General features: G+C 39.9%; 1 protein-coding gene across 2 annotated transcripts; it reads right to left on the reverse strand.

The window, feature by feature from the left end:
• Window positions 1-10,282: 10,282 nt before the first annotated feature.
• OOSP4B (oocyte secreted protein family member 4B) lies at window positions 10,283-20,438 on the reverse strand. Of its 2 annotated transcripts, none has more exons than XM_051835042.3 (5): window positions 20,281-20,438; window positions 16,757-16,938; window positions 16,129-16,226; window positions 11,715-11,862; window positions 10,283-10,533 (listed from the first exon to the last, which is right to left on the reverse strand). In XM_051835042.3, the coding sequence occupies exons 1-5, from the start codon at window positions 20,354-20,356 to the stop codon at window positions 10,483-10,485; spliced, it is 555 nt and encodes a 184-aa protein (XP_051691002.2). In that variant the 5' UTR covers window positions 20,357-20,438; the 3' UTR covers window positions 10,283-10,482. The 2 variants fall into 2 exon arrangements, with proteins under 2 accessions (XP_051691002.2, XP_089164500.1); XM_089308374.1 differs by having other exon boundaries at window positions 16,757-16,935; window positions 20,281-20,434.
• Window positions 20,439-21,418: the final 980 nt, after the last annotated feature.

Here is a 21,418-nt window from a genome sequence, read left to right on the forward strand (position 1 = left end):
CACTATTCTAAATATCATACATGCATTAACTCATTCCATTCTCACATTGACCCAAGTCCTAGCTACTATTACTAACACTTAATTTCAGGATATTGATATGGCATAGAAAAGTTTACCAGAAGGCTGGTGCTGTGGCATGGTGGGTAAAGCTGCCACCTGCAGCATTGGCATCCCATACAGGTGCTGGTTTAAGTCTTGGCTGCTCCACTTCCAATCCAGCCTCCTGTTAATATGCCAGGGAAAACAGCAAAGGATAGCCCAAGTGCTTGGTCCCTTGCACTGGCATAGGAGGCCTAGATGAAGCTCCTGGCTCCTGGCTTTGGCCTGTTGTAGTCCTGGCCATTGTGGCCATTTGCAGAGTGAACAAGCTGATGGAAAACCTCTCTCTTTGCCTCTCCTTTTCTGTAACTCTTTCAAATAAAATAATTTAAAAAAATAAAAGTTAATCATATTTCCCAACATTTAACTGGCTGCCTTAGTCCACTTTCTGCTGCTACAATGGAATACCAACCAGGAAATAGGTAATTTATAAACAGAAGTTTATTTGGCTCATGGTTCTAGAGGTTGGGAAGTCCAAGACATCTGACAAAGGCCTTCATGCCACATTATAAGATGGTAGAAGGGCAATTAATCATTGGAAAGATAGGGAGGGAATGAGAGTAAAACTTCATTCTTTTATCAGGAACTCTCTCTCATAATAATTAACCCACTTCTCACTAATGATATTAATCCATTAACAAGGGCAGAGGCCTCATAAGCTAATTATCTTTTAAAGGTCCAACCTGTTTGTATTGTCACAATGGTAATTAAATCTCAACATGAGTTTGGGAGGACACATCCAGACCATCACACCAACAAACCTGTGTGCCAAATCCACACATAGGTTCTATGTATGGGAAAACCAGTCATAATTTTTATGCTGATTATAATAACCCCTCTCAGTTTTCATCTAGATGACAAATTATACATAATCATCCATAATAAATAAGTGTCCTGAAATAGATGATGAAAAGATCAGAGCCAAATAACAGAGTAAGGAAGTAGGTAGTACGTGAAGATGCAAAGCATCATCTTTACCGAGGTCATAAGACAGCGCCTGAGAGGAAAGCCTGGATCAATCCCAGATCCATGGGAGAGAAAGAATGCTCACTGCAAGAACCCAGTCCTGGAAACCAGAGCATAAGTGGGGACTGGCACGGGAAAGAGAAAGAGGTTCCAAGTTCCCTGATGGCAGGACAGCTGGGGCAGGAGAGGTTGCAGAGGCACAATGAATAGGGGTCCAGCAGCCAGGAGAACAGAATGCATAGACCTCTACAGCAGGCCTGGCCCCTGAGTATGGCACAGAAGCTATGGAGGGTCTAGTTGTGAGCAAAGGGAGGGGACTGGTAACAGAAGTCAAGGGGAAACAGCTGCAAGGATGATGATGAAGGTGTGACACTCTCATCTCATTTTAGCCAGAGCCATTGCCAGTGGAATACTGAAGAAAAATGGCAAGCAGTGCCTTAAGGGAAGAACAAACAGAACATGGGGAAGTAAAGGGAACAAAAGTACATCCTTTCCACCTGTTGTCATAGATTTAGAACTGCAGAATAAACCACAAACTCAAAGCTTTAGTTCTCTCAGCTGTAAATGTAAGAACATAATACCTGTCTTAGAAAACAGTAGAAAGTTTAAATGATAGAATGCATATATGAATCTTGATGAAGAATGAGATGGGAGAGGGAATGGGAGATGGGATGGTTGCGGGTGGGAGGGAGGTTATGGGAGAAAAAGCCGCAACAATTCAAAAGTTGTACTTTGTAAATTTGTATTTATTAAATAAAAATAGAATGCATATAATGTCTTAGTAATTAAGATCAAAATAAATTTTAAAAATGAGAGGCCTCTTCTATTCCTTGAAGAATGGTTGCAAAGAATTGCTTTCAAGAGAATACTTACAAGTAAAAATTGAATGTATTTACCAGTTTACCATGTTTTAATATATGGATATGCTGCAAAATAATCAGCAGAAACAAGATAATTAACCTCATAATCATCCACAAACTCATTTAATTGTCCTTTTTTTTTTATCTTTTATTTAATGAATATAAATTTCCAAAGTACGACTCATGGGTTACAATGGCTTCCCCCCCCATACCGTCCCTCCCACCCACAACCCTCCCCTTTCCCACTCCCTCTCCCCTTCCATTCACATCAAGATTCATTTTCGATTATCTTAATATACAGAAGATCAGCTTAGTATACCTTAAGTAAGTATTTCAACAGTTTGCTCCCACACAGAAACATAAAGTGAAAAATAATAGATGATTTTTTTTAAATGATGATGAAATCAGATCATACCTATTGTCATGTTTAATCCCAGTGAGAGTCAAGTTGGGAATTGATAATTTCTTTCTTTTTTTTTTTTTTTTTTTTTTTTTACAGAAGATCAGTTTAGTGTACATTAAGTAAAGATTTCAGTCGTTTGCACCCCCATAGAAACACAAAGTGAAATATACTGTTTGAGTACTCGTTATAGCATTAAGCCTCAGTGTACAGCACGTTAAGGACAGAGATCCTACATGAGGAGTAAGTGCACAGTGACTCCTGTTGTTGACTTTACCAATTGACACTCCTGTTTATGGCATCAGTAATCTCCTATGCACCAGTTATGAGTTTCCAAGGCTATGGAAGCCCCTTGAGTTCTCCGACTCTTATCTTGTTTAGACACGGTCATAGTCAAAGTGGAGGTTCTCTCCTCCCTTCAGAGAAAGGCACCTCCCTCTTTGAAGACCTGTTCTTTCCACTGGGATCTCACTCACAGAGATCTTTTTGCCAGAGTGTCTTGGCTTTCCATGCCTGAAATACTCTCATGGGCTTTTCAGCCAGATCCGAGTGCCTTTAGGGCTGATTCTGAGGCCAGAGTGCTATTTAGGACATCCGCCATTCTATGGGTCTGCTGAGTATCTCACTTCCCATGTTGGATCACTCTCCCCTTTATTTATTCTATCGGTTGGTGTTAGCAGATACTAGACTTGTTTATGTGCTCCCTTTGACTCTTAGTCCTTTCATTATGATCAATTGTGAACTGAAATTGATCACTTGGAATAGTGAGATGGCATTGGCACATGCCACCTTGATGGGATTGAATTGGAATCCCCTGGTATGTTTCCAACTCTACCAATTAGGGCAAGTCAGCCCGAGCATGCCCCAAATTATACATCTCTTCCCTCTCTTATTCCCACTCTTATGTTTAACAGGGATCACATTTCAGTTAATTTTCAACACTTAAGAATAACTGTGTGATAATTACAGAATTAAACCAGTCATATTAAGTAGAACAGACAAAAAAAAAAAATACTATGAGGGATAATGTATTAAGTTGTCCATTAGCAGTCAGGGCTATGCTGATCAAGTCACCATTTCTCATAGTGTCCATTTCACTTCAGGAGGTTTCCTTTTTGGTGTTCAGTCAGTTGTCACCGATCAGGGAGAACATATGGTATTTGTCCCTTTGGGACTGGCTTACTTCACTCAGCATGATGTGTTCCAGATTCCTCCATTTTGTTGCAAATGACTGGATTTCGTTGTTTCTTACTGCGGTATAGTACTCTAAAGAATACATATCCCATAATTTCTTTATCCAGTCTACCGTTGATGGGCATTTAGGTTGGTTCCAGGTCTTGGCTATTGTGAATTGTGCTGCAATAAACATTAGGGTGCAGACCGCTTTTTTGTTTATCAATTTAAACTCCTTTGAGTAAATTCCAAGGAGTGGGATGGCTGGGTCGAACGGTAGGGTTATATTCAGGTTTCTGAGGAATCTCCAGACTGATTTCCATAGTGGCTTGACCAGTTTGCATTCCCACCAACAGTGGGTTAGTGTCCCTTTTTCCCCACATCCTCGCCAGCATCTGTTGTTGGTAGATTTCTGTATGTGAGCCATTCTAACCGGGGTGAGGTGAAACCTCATTGTGGTTTTGATTTGCATTTCCCTGATTGCTAGTGACCTTGAACATTTTTTCATGTGCCTGTTGGTCATTTAATTGTCCTTTTAAAATAAATATTTATTTACTCTCATGGGCCCTTCAGCCAGATCCGAATGCCTTAAGGGCTGATTCCAAGGCCAGAGTGCTGTTTAGGACATCTGCCATTCTAGGAGTCTGCTGTGTATCCCTCTTCCCATGTTGGATCCTACTTCTCCCTTTTTTATTCTATCAGTATTAGCAGAAACTAGTCTTGTTTATGTGATCCCTTTGACTCTTAGACCTATCATTATGATCTATTGTGCCTTGAAATGATCACTTGGACTAGTGAGATGGCATTGATACATGCAACCTTGATGGGATTGTGTTGGAATCCCCTGGCACATTTCTAACTCCACCACTTGGGGCAAGTCAGCTTGAGCATGTCCCAAATTGTACATCCCCTCCCTCTCTTATTCCCACTCTTATATTTAACAGAGATCACTTTTCAGTTAACTTTAAACACCTAAGAATAATTGTGTTAATTACATAGCTCAACCAATAGTATTAAGTAGAACAAAAAAAAATACTAAAAGGGATAAAGTATTAATTTTTACATCAACAGTGATGACAAGGGCTGATCAAGTCACTGTTTCTCATAGTGTCCATTTCACTTCACCAGAGCCCACAACAGTATTTTAGGCATGGAAAGCCAAGACACTCTGGAGAAAAAAAAACACACACACACACAAAAAAAAAAAACACCTAAATGAAAGATCTCTGTGAGTGAGATCCCAGTGGAAAGAACAGGTCATCAAAGAAGGAGGTACCCTTCTCTGAAGGGAGGAGAGAATTTCCACTTTGACTATGACCTTGCTTAAACAAGATAAAAGTCGGCGAGCTCAGGGGGCTTCCATGGCCTTGGCAACTCATGACTAGAGCCTGGGGAGATTGCTGATGCCTTAAACAAGAGTGTCAATTTGTTAAGTCAACAACAGGAGTCACTGTGCACTTACTCCCCATGTAGGATCTCTGTCCTTAATGTGTAGTTCAATGTGAATTAATGATATGACTAGTGCTCAAACAGTATTTTGCACTTTGTGTTCTGTGTGGGGCAAACTGATGAAATCTTTACTTAATATATACTAAATTGATCTTCTGTATATAAAGATAATTGAAAATGAATCTTGATATGAATGGAATGGGAGAGGGAGCGGGAGATGGGAGGGTTGCGGGTGGGAGGGAAGTTATGGAGGGGGGAAGCCATTGTAATCCATAAGCTGTACTTTGGAAATTTATATCTACTAAATAAAAGTTAAAAAGTATTTATTTGAAAGGTAGAGTTACAGAGAGAAAGAGAAATCTTCCATCCACTGGTTCACTCCCAGCAAGGCTGGACCAGGCTGAAGCCAGCAGCTTCGATCCAATCCCCCTTATACATAGCAGGGGCCAAAGCACTTGAACCGTCTTCTGTTTTCTGAGGTGCATTAGCAGGGAGCTGGATCAGAAGTGAAGCAGCCAGAACTTGAACTGACACTCAGTGTATGTGGCCATCTTAGCTCTTAGTTTTCCTTCAGTAGTGAGAACATTTGAGATCTACTCTCTTACTTGTTGAATGCTTTAGTGGAGGGTTAAACTTGTGATTATAAAGCAAATTTAAAGTATGTCATTACAAAAATTAGAAAAATGAGGAGGAAGGAGGAGGGTGGAAAAGAGGGAAGGAGAGAGGGTGTGGGGAGCAACTGGGAGCAACTCGGACTAGACTAAGTTACTGGAATTAAGACTTATTCTATGTATCTGCTCTCCCACAATATGGTGCTGAGAAGGGAGAAACAGCTTCTACACAGCTGCCTCCAGTTCAACCAATAAACTGTAGGACCTGCTCCTGATTGGAGGAGGGCAGCGTGCTCGGCGTGTGGGTAGCAGAGTTGGGATTGGTGGAAGAGGACTATAAAGGAGGAGAGAGACAACATGCACCAGGAACATCTATCTGAAGGAACACCTGTGCAGCCCCCGAGAGAGCTGGCCGGCGGTGTGCCGCTCCCCCGCGGAAGTGGGGAAGGTGGCAGGGGGAACCGCCCTTCCATGGAGGTGGAAGGGATGGTAGCCAACCCGGGAAGAACAAGCAGCAAACCCGGGGAGGGCTGAGCAGATAAAAGAACAGCGCAGGGTCCTGTGTCGTTCCTCCACGAAGAGGGGGAGTGACATAATGGTGCCGTGACTCGGATATGAAGCCTAGGCAGGGTTTAGTGTCGTTCCTCCATGAAGAGGGGGAGCGACAGAGGGAAGTTTCATTATGTTCTTAAAACTGTGTACATGAGGGGCCGGCACTATAGAGCAGAAGGTTAAGCCTCTGCCTAAAGTAGACACTTGTTCAAGACCCAGCTGCTCCACTTCTAATCCAGTTCACTGCTAATGCTCTGGGAAAGCAGTGGAAGATGACCCAAGTGTTTGGGCCCCTGCCAACCATGTGAGAGACCTAAAAGAAGCTCCTGGTTAAAGCTATCTGGGGAGGGAACCAGCAGATGGAAGATCTCTTTCTCTCCTTCTCTCTATATCTCTGCCTTTCAAATAATCTTAAAGAACTATACAAAATTTGTTCCCTTTCTATAAATTTAAAAATTTGAATCTACTCTTAAATTTCAAATATACAACACAGTTTTGTTAACTAAGTCAGCATGCTGCACATTAGCTTCCTGGAATCATCTTATTTTACCTCAAATCTGGGGGAGGAGTCAAATAAATGCAGAAAAAAATATTTAAATGTGAGTTAGGATGAGAAAGATGACTCATAGGGCTTTCCTCTACTTGTATGCAATATCTCCTAATTATAAGAGGATATGATTGGGGGGAGATTGGCTACTTTCAGTGATAAAATATCTTAAATAATTGAGTTGCTAAGTGATAATACTCAATTGGCCTAGCAAATATGCCATTAGTATGGATGCCTACATTCATTATCAAAGTGCCTGGATTCAAGTCCCAGCTCTGGGTATACATGTTGTGGCACACACAGTAGAGGCCACGCCCCCTGTTTTGGCATCCATTAGCATCCTGGCTGCTCTACTTCCAAGCCAGATCCCTGCTAATGTGCCTGGGAAAGCAGCAGAGGATGGCCTAAGTACTTGGGACCCTGAACCTATATGGGAGGCTAAGAAAAATCTCCTGGCTCTAGACCAGCCCAGCTCTAACTGTTGTGGCCATTTGGGGAGTGATCCATTAGATGGAAAACCTTTCTCTCCGTCTGTGATTCTACCTCTCAAATAAATGAATAAACCTTCAGATTATTAGATAATCGAAAATGAATCTTGATGTGAATGGAAGGGGAGAGGGAGTGGGAAAGGGGAGGGTTGTGGGTGGGAGGGACGGTATGGGGGGGGGGAAGCCATTGTAACACATGAGTCGTACTTTGGAAATTTATATTCATTAAATAAAAGATTAAAAAAAAATGAATAAACCTTTTTAAAAAGAGTCCCAGCTCTGTTACTGATCCAGCTTCCTATTAATTCACTCCCTGCGAGGTAGCAGGTGATGGTGCAGATGTTTGGCTTCCTGCCACCCAAATGGGAGACCTGGATCAAATTTCTTGCTGCCAACTTCAGCCTGGTCGAGCCCCAGTCATTGTCAGCATTTAGGAAGTGAATCAGCAGATGGGAGCTCTGTCCTTCTCTCTTCCTCTCAAATAAGTTAGTCTCTATTTGAATGAATTCATCTGTATTCTACCTGGTCATTTACACTTGTACCATTTAACTATTTTAAATGATATTTTCTCAAGCTTTGTCTTATTCTATGTAATATTTACATTATCTAGTGAATATATTAAGATTACATGCTTCTTGAGGCAGCACCTTTATATATCTAAGTATGCATAACTGTTTCCTCAACAAGCATTTTCACCTAAAGTCTGAATTTCGAATGTACTAACTGTGCTTGATTCATGGCTCATAATTTTATAACTCTAAGACTTTTAAAGTCATTGCCTTGAATTTGTTCCGTTAAAACTGACATTTGCTATAATTGTAAAACTAATGTCAAGATGGGCAAGGATTGTTATCAAAGACTAGAAATACTGATTCAAGGGGCCATGCTGTAGTATAGGTTAAAGCTACCACCTGCAGTGCTAGCACCCCTTATGGGCCACAGTTTCAAGACCTGGATGCTCTACTTCCAATCCAGTTCACTGCTAACGTGCCTGGGAAATCAAAAGATAGCCCAAGTACTCAAGCTCCTATACCCATATGGGAAACCTGGAAGAATTTGTTTTCTGGCTCTGAATGGGTCTAACTAAGGCCATTGTGGTCACTGGGGAATGAACCAACTAAAGATCTCTCGCGCGTGCCCTTTCTCTAACTTCGTCTTTCAAATAAAGTAAATCTTAAAAATTTGTCATATTTTTTGGTAAATGGGGAAATACAAGAGTACTTTAAAGAGTTTGAAATGGCAGCTCATGACAAGAGCCTCAGGTGATTACTGATGTCATAAGAGTGTCAATTGTTAAATCAACAACAGGAGTCACTGTGTACTTACTTCCCCGTCCTTAATGTGTTGTACTATGAGGATTAACGGTAAAACTAATATTCAAGCAATACTTTATACTTCGTATTTGTGTGGGTGCAAACTGTTGAAATCTTTACTTCGTATATACTAAGTTGATCTTCTGTATATAAAGATAATTAAAAATGACTCTTAATGAAGAATGGGATGGGAGAGGGAGGAGATGGGATGGTTGTGGGTGGGAGAGAGGTTATAGGGGGAAAGACTGTTATAATCAAAAAGTTGTACTTTAAATAAGTTAAAGTTTGAGAAATGGGATTAAAGATATTTATTTTGGTGTGAAAAAATTAAAGAACCTTCAAAAACTTCATGGAAGACATTATGAAAAAATGTTATGGATTTCAAAAAATGTTCATACCCAAATAAAGTTATCCTAATATCATTTTACAAGAATATTTTGAAATCCCTTCATAGCCTAGGTAGGAAATGCTAATGCAATGGCTCTACTTCCAGCTACTCAGAATGTTCTAGAGAGTTTATAAACCTTAGTTTCTCTGGAACAAACCAGCATGGACATTTCTAAAACAAAGTTCCAAAGTAATTCTAATCTGAAGCCAGATTTGAGAACCACTGAGTATATATCTAGAAGATATTTGAAGTGGGATGGTTGGAGATGGGATAGAAAAGAAATGTACTTCTCCAAGAATGGTGGTCTCTCCTGCTAAAGTAAGTGGTCATTATACTCTAACACAGGAGAGAAAGCCAAATCTTAGCTTGGCGTTCAGTAGACTTTATCCACTGACAGCCATTTTTGTAGAAGTTTATTCCTGTAAGAACATTTTCCATGGTATAAGTACAAAATATACAGCTCTTTAATCCTAAATGTCTCTTCTGTCTCCTTCTCCTTTATTTGCATTCTCCACTCCTCATATCACGAGGCCAACTCCATCTGGGTATCTCCTGCCATAGGAGGAGAATAAGGTCTTTGCCTGCAGCTCTAGAGGGCATACAACCCACCACCCTTCATTGGCTATTAGGAGTCACTGCTGACCATGGCAGACTGCTGCTGCACACTACAGAAAATGATTCTGCCTCATCTTTTCTGATGCATCTCTGTCTCCTTTCTCAACACATGAGACAGGAATTATATCCAAACAGTGCCATGTGTGTGGTGTCCTCATTTTCTGAATTCAAACCCATAGATGCAGCAGGCCAAGGTATGAGCTCCTGCTACTCATGGCTTGCCCTCCTCCACACAGTGGGAATCCTCATTTGCGATTGGTAGCTGTACCTCCTTGATCAACATTTTGTCAGTCAACTCATTCAGGAACCTCAAAGGAAAGAGCAAGTGTTTTTTAATGAAGAAATCTCCAGCAACCCACTTATCTATGGGTAGAGGTAGGTGGAAAAGATGTTTATGGTGTAATTGTAGCTTTCTTTGATTATGATTCTCAAGATTAGGCTGAAAAGCAATTGGAATATTTTCTTCCAATATTGCCTCAAAGTAATGGAAGGATAAATGCACAATTCCAAAATAAATTTATAATGCCCCATGAGGAAGTATTTTAATCAAAAAATAGGAAAAGAATTATCCAAAGCCAAGATAAATGACTTATGGGAAAGTCTTCCAATTGTTAAAGCAACTATACAGGTAGCATAGATTATCTCCCCTTCTCCCAGCTTTATAAAAGAGGAAAGATTTAGTTGGGGGAGTATATTTCAGTATTGGACACTAAGTAATTACTAAGAGTAATAGGTAGAAGTTTAAAGTTAGTAGCCGAATCCTGAAAATGCTCAGTCATATGAAACCTGTCATAAAAGTACTCACACTGCACCTGAGCAAATCTTCATATAGCAGTGGTTTTATTATAACCTTGATTTCACATACAAGATAGCTTCATTTATGATGAATTCACTGAAAAGTTTAAATGCCACAGTGTAGATTTTCAGTATCTCAAATTTCAGAAGGTATTTAAATGGTAATAGAACCACAGTGTTACTGAACCTGGCTCCCAGACAGGTATATACCACTTGCTCCTGTGTTTCAGGGAGAAGTCATAACACAGGCATTGTTGATGCAGTGATTTAGTTGTTCCTGTAGGACAGGGGGAAAACCAGTCAAGAACCAATTACATAAAACCTTCCCCTAACAATTTGTTCAGAGAACTCAAGGATGCTTAATCAGAAGCAGTGTGAAAAAGCCAACTTCTGTCCTCAAATGTAATCTATAGCATCACTCAACTATAATCAAATATATAAGTTAGATGCAAACTATTTCTGATAACATAATGTCTAAGTATGGATAGTATACTGCTTGTCCAAGACTATTACACCAGATATTTAGGCTACACAACTTTAAATGGTTATCAGAACTCTAGAACAAAGCTCACTTCCTTATGAAATAAACTTCACAACCATAGTCTATTTGCACAAATTTTGTAGCACCCTTTTGAAATAAGCTTAGTAGAAAAATCCTTAACAGTGCTTTTCTGCAGGTATCTGATCTTAGTTACAAATGCAAAGTAATAAAATTCCTCTGAATCTTCCTGCTCTCATTTTATATTGTATCATACCTGTATACCTACATACAGTATGCATGTATACATGTTTTTCTGAAGGCATTGGTTTGAAATTTGAGACCTGGTATAGGCCTTCTAAGACAATTTTCACTTTCTCATAGTTTATATGAAAACATACAATTTGATATTTAATATAAAAGGTAAGGAAATTGATCAGTATGGAACCTATTCAAATGTATGTGCCAACTGACAAGAAAGCTATGACTGTACCCAAGAACAGTCTAGGATTCCTAAGTGTAAACGGTTCACATAAAGGCCAAGCAATTTGAGCAAACAGTTCATGTTGTTTCCTCCATTAAAATTATATTTGGCCAGGGCCAGCGTTGTGGCATAGTGGGTCAAGCCGCTGCCTGCAGTGCCAGCATCCCATATGGGCACCGGTTAGAGACCTGGCAGCTTCACTTTTGATCCAGCTCTCTGCTATGGCCTGGGAAAGCAGTAAAAGATGGCTCAAGTCCTTGGGCCCCTGCACCCATGTGGGAGACCCTGAAGAAGCCCCCAGCTCCTGGCCTTGGATCGGCACAGCTCCAGCCATTGCAGCCAACTGGTGAATGAACAAGCGGAAGGAAGACCTTCCCCCCACCCCCGCCTCTCCTTCTGTGTATAACTGACTTTCAAATAAATAAATCTTTTTTAAAAATTATATTTGGCCAATTAGAGTTAACCATGATAAAATGGAAAAGCTGGATATTCTCACCTTCTGAACACTGCTAAAATCAGGTTCGCATTTCTCACTTTGGAAGGAAATCGATGACTGTTGCACTCTTTTTACTTGAGAGCTATCACTCAAGAGATTGATTTCATGACCATTCAACCCAAAAGTTACCAGAGACGAGAATATAAGCCTAGAAGTAGAGAAAATGAAATAAATGCACACAATTAAGTGCTATATCGATATTTTTGCAGAGAGAATAGTAAGGCTTCTTTTATAAGTTTATAGAATTCTTGGAAGAAATGGAATGCTGTACATCTTTTATCACCACATTTACGTGATCATTGCCTAGAGCAGATCTCCTCTTTCATCAGCCAAAACAGAAGATTGATGGCTTGAGCCTCTTATCACAAGGCTGTCAGCCTCTGAGCAGGTGACAGGTTTGCAAAGGCTTTTTGAAAAACTGACTGGCAGCACCCAATTCAGGAGCTAACCTGGGTGAACAGATTTGTGGTTCTTGTAAAATATACCAGCTACCATTTTAGCCATGGAGGTTGAAAAGGTCCTGAAGTTGGAAGAGAAAACATATTTCCACATATTAAAATACACACACACACACACCGAGCACCTTTCTACATTTGTTCCAGGCAGTATGACAGAACAGTTTGCAAACACTTCATACTGCCAAGAAAACATGTTCTTTAGAAGATCAAAGACTAAAGCATCCTAATATTGGAAATTGGAATTTAGTTTCACTAGCCTTATGTCTAAAGATAGAGTCTAATATCTTATTTACAGAGGATTTTAAAGAACAGATTGTCAGAGAATCATAGTTGTAGCTCTGCCATTTAGTAAGTCATAATAGCTACATGCCTCAGCATCTTCATTAGTAAAGATTGCAAGATTTCCTTTATAGAATTAAGGTGAAATTAGATGATTTAAGAAAATTGTTATCACAGAAATGTTCAGTTGGGCTGGTGCCGCGGCTCACTAGGCTAATCCTCCACTTTGCGGCGCCGGCACACCGGGTTCTAGTCCCGGTCGGGGCGCCGGATTCTGTCCCGGTTGCCCCTCTTCCAGGCCAGCTCTCTGCTGTGGCCAGGGAGTGCAGTGGAGGATGGCCCAGGTGCTTGGGCCCTGCACCCCATGGGAGACCAGGAAAAGCACCTGGCTCCTGGCTCCTGCCATCGGATCAGCACAGTGCCCCAGCCGTGGCGGCCATTGGAGGGTGAACCAACGGCAAAGGAAGACCTTTCTCTCTGTCTCTCTCTCTCACTGTCCACTCTGCCTGTCAAAAAAAAAAAATGTTCAGTGAGCTTCCTTCTACCCCTTAGTCATCACCGTCTTTCAGATCTTCTTATACTTGTCTTAATCCTCACATCATACACTCTGAAGACAACTGGCATCAAAAGACACAGGACTACTTAAAGCTCAGAACCACTCCTAGAAAAAGAATTAGATTTTTACTATCTAGTTCAGAACTATTTATTCTTATGTAGCAGCACTATCTAGTAGAATTTTCTATAAAGGCAATGTTCTCCATCCACACTTTGTGATGTTACCCTGCTCATAGGCCGATATTAAGCTCTTGAGAAATAGCTAGTACAACTAAAGGACTAGCTTTCAGGTTGCATTAATTTAAATAAATTTATGGATAAATGTTACATGTGACTACTGGCCACTGTATCACATAGCACAGGTTTAGAGTTGACTGGTGGAATTTGAAGGGCACGAGATCCTTTTTAATGCTAGTTTCAAGTCAGTCCTTGCCTGGTTGACTTTCTTATCTTTTCTCTCCATAAAACAATTATAAGGACATGGAGGATTCTTCAAAATATTTGCAGGAAAATGAATTTAAAAGGCTTATTTTAGTGAAGAATTTTGAAATTCATGTGCTTCTTTATAATATGCATTTTTCTAGAACTTTTCAAAGATCCTTCACATAGTAAGAGCTCATTTGTAAGTAAACTAAGTAGATGAAAATGACATTGCCAAGTTGAAAATGAAATTAGTCCAGAAAGCATGGTACTGAGAAAGAGGTCAAGTAGATAAGTAGAACATAAAATATCCAAATTTATATGATCATCAATTTATAGATGAACCAAAGCAACCCAAGAGGGAGAGGAAGGTCACCAAAATCGCTGGTGCAGAATCAACAAGATAGCTATTTGAGAAGAGAATTTTAATATGCCTCATACTACATAGAAAATTTAAGTTCAGATGGATTGTAGAGGTAAGCTAGTCCAAAATCAAAGATTGAAGAAAATTAAAGATTTGTCAGTAAAAGAATTGTAAGAGGAGAAAAATAACCATAGAAGGAAGAATATATAAATTAAACTTCAAAATTACAGATGTGTGCTTATCAAGGGACACCATTAAGACAATGAATAAGTAATGTTGGAACTATAACAAAACATCTGACCAAGGCCTAGTAGTGAAGATATATGAAAAGCACTTACAACTCAGTAAGATGGATGATGACAAAAATGGACAGAAGACAACTCACAGGAGACCAGTGAGCACTAATAGTTCATGCAAAATGTAAGATGTAGATTGAACTATAAGATATTACTATATTACTATACATTCCTTAGAATGACTAGAATAAAAGGACTAACATCTTATTGTGAGCGATGGCTGGAGCTGTGGTGCTGCAGGATAAGCTGCCACTTGCTGTGCCAGCAGCTCGTATGAATGCCAGTTCCAGTCCCAGTTGCTCCACTTCCCATCTAGCTCCCTGCTAAAGTGCCTGGGAAAGCTGCAGAAAATGACTCAGGTACTTGGGCCCCTGCCTCCCACATGGGGGATCTGGATAGAGTTCCAGACTCCTACATTCATCTTGGCTCAGCCCCAGCCATTGAGGCCATTTGGGGAATAGGTCAGCAGATAAAAGATTCTTTGTCTCTCCTTTCTAAAGAACTCTTTCAAATAAATAAATCCTTTTTTTTTTTTTTTTTTTTGACAGGCTGAGTGGACAGTGAGAGAGACAGAGAGAAAGGACTTGGGCCATCCTCCACTGCACTCCCTGGCCACAGCAGAGAGCTGGCCTGGAAGAGGGGCAACCGGGACAGAATCCAGTGCCCCGACCGGGACTAGAACCCGGTGTGCCGGTGCCGCAAAGGCGGAGGATAAGCCTATTGAGCCACGGTGCCAGCACCAATAAATCCTTTCTAAGGACATCATCTAGTAAAACAAAAGACTCTCATACATTCCTGATATATGTACAAATAGACAAACATCCTATTCGGAAAAATTTTGCAGTTTCTTACAAAACTAATCATACTTTCTGTATAATCAAGCAATACTTCTAGGCATTCAAAGGAACAGACATGCAAAAAAATGATCATAGAAGATTTATTAAAAGACTGAAAACAGCACAAGTCCTCATCAAAATAATAAACATATAATGGACTACCACTCAGCAACATAAGAGGAAGAACATATTCGTTTTTATAACATAAATAAACTGAGATACTATGCTAGTTGAAAAAAGCCAGATACAAAAGAACAGATGCTATGATCCATTTATATAAAACTATAGAGACAGGAATAGCAAGGTGAAGTGTGAAACATACAGACAAGCTGACAAATGCAAACTTCTGTAACCTTTATAAAGTTCAAAAAGTTTCTGAAGAAGGGATATTAGAAAACACTATGGGGGTCAGTGTTGTGGCATGGTGGGTAAAGCCTCCACCTGTGATACCAGTATCTATCTCACATGGGCACCAGTTTGTCATACTACACTTTCATTCTAGCTCCTTACTGATGGCATGAGAAAAGCAGGAGAAGATGGCCCAAGTGTTTGGGCCCCTGCCACCCACAGGTTGTCAGAGAATCATAGAATTTCTGGGTAGAATCTGGTATGTGAGAAATGTGAATGAAGCTTCTGGCTTTGGTCTGGCCGAGCCCTGGCCATTGCGGCCATTTGTGGAGTGAACTAGCAAAAGGAAGATCTTTATCTCCCTTTTTCTCTGTAACTCTTTCAAACAAATATTTTAAAAGAAATTTTTGCACCAAAATAATTTACCACAACCTTTCTGAAGCACCCTCATATATATATTTAGTTGTATGTGAATTTTTCTTCAAAGAATTACCTTTAAATAAATATTGATCCCCAATTCATTATATTCATGTTCAAGTGCTCGGGGGAGTGTGCTCATGCCTTCAATTGGACGTGCACTAAAAAAATTGTTACATAGGGAAAGGGTGTGTGATAAAGTTTTGAAAAATGACAGACTCTAGCTATTGAGTATATGGACGTTTATCATAAAGTTCTTTTCAACTCTTTAGATTCGAAAATTTTCCTGACAAGAAATAGAGAAATTTTAGAAATCTTAGTAGTGTCATAGGTATCCCCAGGATAATTTTTAATAGCTACATTAGCAACAAAAACAAAGGATAAAACAACAAAGGATATATTTAAGAAAATATATGTAAGGGAATAGTTGGCTACACTTACCTCTTCATAAAGCAAACTACTGGGAACGTGTAGCTGGTATCCAATCTAGGTTTGTAGTTGATTTCAGATAATATGAAAACATCATTCCCTTGGAATATCTGAAAGGATTGAGAGTTTTAACACTAGATAACAAAATTTTGGTGGTTTAGTGATTTGAACTTCATATATCAGTTCCAGAAAAACCTGAAAATGCCATTTTACATTAATTCAACAAAAATAATGCAGTAGTTATGAGAGAGAAACAGTTTATTCACCTTGTCTTCTGTCTTTTTAACTCTTTGTCTCCATCTCTACCACCAGAGGAGACAGCACACTTTTGTCTGAGGGACTGTTTTAAAGTATATTAGACATTTCCAAAATAGCCCCTCATTGTGCATAACCACACAATGCTTTGAAATATTTCAATCTGACAGCAGATGATGTTTGGGAAATTGGAAGTCATGTACCATAACTTTGAACTTCTTCAAACCCACTTATCTGAAATTGAGTACAGCATCTGGTTCTTGTGCAAGAGTTGTTCATTGCAAGGTATGAGTATCTTGAAGTTTTTAAATGACAAAGTAACCATTGACACAATATGACTGAAAAATGCAGAATGCATTTTAAGGAAAATCATCATGGCACTTACAAATTTCTTGATTCCACAATAAACGATAGGATAAGAAAACTCGTAGTTGAATGACAGCATCCTTGTGACGAGACAGCTGTTTCCCAGGTGGATGTCACCAATTCTAACTTCCGTGTCATTATCAAAGGGTCTCTTTCTTATTCTGGCTACCAACCAATCGTCAGAACACACTGAAGTCACTGCTATAAAAAAAACCCAAAATGTTAATATGTTGGCACATCTTTATCTCAAAGCAAACACTTTCTATGTCAGTACTATACATAACAGTACAGTACGTAACACAGTACAGTACATAACACACCATATAAATTTATGGCTATTAGAAAACTGAAAGCTATAGTCAAAAATAAAAGGTATTATTTTTAATATTTATTTTATCTAATATCTCATATTATCATTAACATGTAATAAAAATTAAGATTTTTAAATCCTCTTTTCCAAGCAGATTTCATGAAATCTATGCATTTAAAATACTTAAAGCACAATTCAGATAGCCACATCTCAAGTGCTCCAATAACCACTTGAGGGTAGTGACCAATTTGCATCTTTCCATTTTACATTGCAATAAAAATTCATCCAAAGAGATAAATTTAGTTTCTTTTTAACCATTTAGTCATATTTAAGGTATAGTAATTATTACCTACCTTTCAAGGTCTGGTGGTGATTAAATGACATAGGCATAGAAATATCTTAGACTAAAACCTAGAACTTAAGTGCTCAATGTTCATTTAAGGTAAAAGTAATTTCAAAGTGTTTATGTAAGGTACTATAATCAAATTGTTGCTATGGAGACAGATCTGTCTGTCCATATTCAGCATCAGTGATCTAAACTAAATCTAGGGGCCAGCGCTGTGGCATAGCAGGCAAGGCTGGTGCCAGCAGTGCCAGAATCCCATATGGGTAGAGCTCCACTTCCAGTCCAGCTCTCTGCTATGGCCTGGGAAGGCAGTGAAAGATAGATCAAGTCCTTGGGCCCCTGCACCCACGTGGGAAGACCCAGAGGAAGCTCCTAGCGGGTGCAGCTCCAGCCATTGCAGCCAATTGGGAAGCGAACCAGCAGATGGAAGACCTCTCTCTCTGCCTCTCCTCTCTGTAAATCTGACATTCAAATAAATAAATCTTTAAAAAAAATAAACTAAATCTAGAGCAAAATCTTAATACTAAAACATACACAGCACAATGTTCTCATCTTAACCCATAGAGGCTGTGCTCAACCCATTAACATTTTAAACAAGTAAACATCAGAAACATTGTTATCTTTCACCCAAATGTGAATCCTCAATTCTTCATCCCCAGCTACATGGTATGCATTTGGTCTTCAACATGAGTTTTAATTAAATAAATGATTTGCCAAACCACTTGAATGAGACATTTACCAAGTATCTGATCCTGGGACACTTGGCAGTATCCAGTGATCTGCAGACTCCATTTGGCTTAGAAAGGTGGCCTCATCTAGCCTAGAAATCTGGAGGGACAACTTCACACTATTGCTTGTTGCAATGGCTGAAAGAGGGCAGAAACAAGCACAAGATGGAGCATGTCATCTAGCTTTTCAGGAAAGTGTATTTTTGCTGTAAAGATTAATACTACTATTTGCTTGGTGCAGCAACTCGGCACAGCTTAAGCTGCCACCTGCAACACCGGCATCCCATATAAGTGTGGGTTCAAGTCCCAGATGCTCCACCTCTGATCCAGCTCACTGCTAATGCACCTGGGAAAACAAGGGAAGGTGGCCCAAGTGCTTGGGACCCTGTAATCATGTGGAAGACCAGGGTTAAGCTCCTGGTCCCTGGCTCCTGGCTTCAGCCTGGTCCAGTCTTTCAACCATTGCAGCCATTTGGGGAGTGAACCAGCAGATAGAGGACCTCTCTCTCTTGGTCTCTCTGACTCTTTCAAAATAAATAAATCTTTTAAAAAAAAAGTCAAACTTTAAAAAAGGTAAACTGGCTGCACCTGGAAAAGCAGCAGAAGATGGCCCATGTGCTAGGGACCCTGCTGCCCACATGGGACATACAGATGGAGTTCCAGGCTCCTGGCTTCAGCCTGGCCCAGCCCTGGCTGTTGGAGTTATTTGAGAAGTAAAGCAGTGGAAGATTTTTTCTCTCTCAAATCTTTTTTTTTTAAATATCCGTCTGGAACTAGTTCTGCATAGTGAAGGAGTCTTCCAACTAAGCAGAAACTGGATTTCTCATTCAGTTCTATTGATATTCGCAGTTGACTGTTCTTATTGGCTGTATACATAGAATGTATAGTAGCATTCTTGACCATTATCCACTGGATACCAGTAGCAATCCAAGCTGTGGCAACCAAGTGTGCCTCTAGATGTTGTCAGATGTCCCTGGAGGGACAAACAACCCCCCAGTTGAGAAACAGTATTCTAAAGTACTTGTACAGGTGGAGAAGCAACATGCTTACAGCCATGAGACAGAGTCCACAGGCTTTCCTTGGCAAACCTTTTACAGCAACATCAGCCACAATTGCCATCAGGTTGGCATCCTGAGGCAATCTGTAGCTACCCTCTCAATTACTTCATGTGATACCAACACTTACATTTGAGCAACTCACTTCATTGGTCCTCTCACCATTGTATTGCAAGGTGCAAATGCATCCCTAGTAATTTTAAAAGTGGCCGAAATTGGGCCAAGAGACTTCAAGTAAAGCCCGGGTTCATGCATCTAATAAGCACCAGAATTGGGGTTATAACGCATTTCCAAAACTCAGAATTTCAAAGGAACTCACTAGAACCTACCCAAACTCATCTACTCACTGTTTATTTTATTCTGTCAAGCACTGAAAATAGGCCAAAAATGTCTACAACCTTCCTTCCCAGGAATCTGGAGACATGAATAAGGTAGCCCTTCTTCCTAGCTCTCTCAAATCATATGAATCCCAATTACATCAGAAACATGGGTCTAGCCATTGGAATACAGCTAGTGATATAAGATAAATTCAACCTGAAGAGTTTCAAACAGGTTTGTAATAAAAGCCAACACCTGAGTACAGCTTAAACACAGTGGATTATGGGGATGAAAACACATTGTTTTTTTAAAAAAACCGTCTAGTTGGAAACAAGTAACCCTAACTATTGGTTTATAATCAAGGAGAAAAATAATTCTTCATACAGCAGTGTTTTAGAAACTAATCTTAGGGCCGGTGCTGAGGCATAGCAGTTTAAGTCTCCCCCTGTAGCCCCAGCATCCCTTATGTGCGTCAGTTCAATTCCTGGCTGTTGCACTTCCAATCCAGCTCCCTGCTAATGCAGTTGGGAAAGCAGCAGAGAAAGAGCCCATGTGCTTTGGCCCTTGCACCCCATGGGAGACCCAGAAGAAACTCTTGGCTCCTGGCCTCAGTCTTCCCCAGCTCTGGCCATTGTGGCCATTTGAGGAGTGAACCAGTGGATGAAAGATCTCTCTCTCTCTCTCCCTCTTTCTCTGTGACTCTGACATTCAAATACAAAATATTAAAAAGAAAAAAAACCTTATCACTCTACATCACCATCTTCCAAAGGCATTTGTTGTTCATACCTGGCTCAAGTCCTGAAGAATGCCAAAATAGTAAAGAGAGGAGGAAGAACTCGCCTAAGAGCGCACAGGCCTTCATCACGCCAGACTACAGGACACAACACTCACAGGGAATAGGAAGCAGCAAGGAGCTGGGCTTCCTTAAATGCTTATAAACCTTGACCACACTCAGCTGTCTACAATTACCTTCTACCTGGGTAGCCCATGGGAACCCTTAGTAACTTCCCAAAGCATGGTCCGTCAGCTAGCTAGCAGGAGCTCCACAACCTCACCTGAGAACTTGTTAGATAGAAAATATGTTCCACTGTAGAGCTACAGCATCAGTGTACAACACATGTACATCAACAAGACTGTCAACTAGTCAATTTGCATACTAAATTTGAGAGGCATTTTTCTTGGCAATCTGGGCCACCTGCTATGGTCCTTAAACTTTTTACTTGTTAAACTCTATTTAGTGGAACATTAAGCCTTTGACTGTAGTGTAAATTTGAATGTTACCTCAAAAATAAAAGATATTTTAGTATCAGATATTATGTCATAAAGTTAATAATTCTATTGTACATCTCCAGGAACATGCTATGCCTATGTGATATCTCTCATACCTACATAATTCTTGTTAATTAAATTATAAGAAACAAGAGCTTTAGGATTTAATGAGCATCAGGAGGGAGACACAGATGATACATCTGCAGTTGGATGTCTTGCTCATCCTCTCGTTGTTAGTTTTGAGTTTCATGAATTACTTGTGAATTTGAGCAGATTTTCATGTTTACTGACAATTTGACTGCCTTCTCTTGTGAAATCATTTCTCCAATTTTCTATTTAGTTGTCTGTGTTCTTAAAACTAATTTGTAAATAATAGGATAAGAACATTTTGGTTTATTCGTTTGGTGAATATCTTCTACCAGTTTGTAGTGGGTATGATAGTAAGAATGTTATGCCAATTTGATTGAGACACCTGGTACCCTGGGTTTCAGGTCAACATTATCCTGGTGTGTTTGTGAGGTTGTTTCTTAGTGAGATTAACATTTGAATCAGTAGACTCAATAAAGTAGATTGTCCTTTCTAATGTGGACATATCCAGTTCATTGACAGCTTGGATAGAATAAAGATGTTAAGGGAGAATTCACTTTCTCTGCTT

This window comes from Oryctolagus cuniculus, chromosome 1 (genome assembly GCF_051225735.1).
Source record: "Oryctolagus cuniculus isolate XC-2025 breed Fujian yellow rabbit chromosome 1, ASM5122573v1, whole genome shotgun sequence".
NCBI classification, from domain to species: Eukaryota; Metazoa; Chordata; class Mammalia; order Lagomorpha; family Leporidae; genus Oryctolagus; species Oryctolagus cuniculus.

What these genes read in the sequence shown, in the direction of transcription:
- OOSP4B (XM_051835042.3), bottom strand. Translation starts at nt 20,356, where the DNA reads ATGAAGGCCTGTGCGCTCTTAGGCGAGTTCTTCCTCCTCTCTTTACTA. An exon ending in GTAGTTTGCTTTATGAAGAG is followed by an intron (nt 11,863 to 16,128) that starts GTAAGTGTAGCC and finishes CTCTACTTCTAG; the next exon opens with GCTTATATTCTCGTCTCTGG. An exon ending in ATTTTAGCAGTGTTCAGAAG is followed by an intron (nt 10,534 to 11,714) that starts GTGAGAATATCC and finishes CCTGTCCTACAG; the next exon opens with GAACAACTAAATCACTGCAT.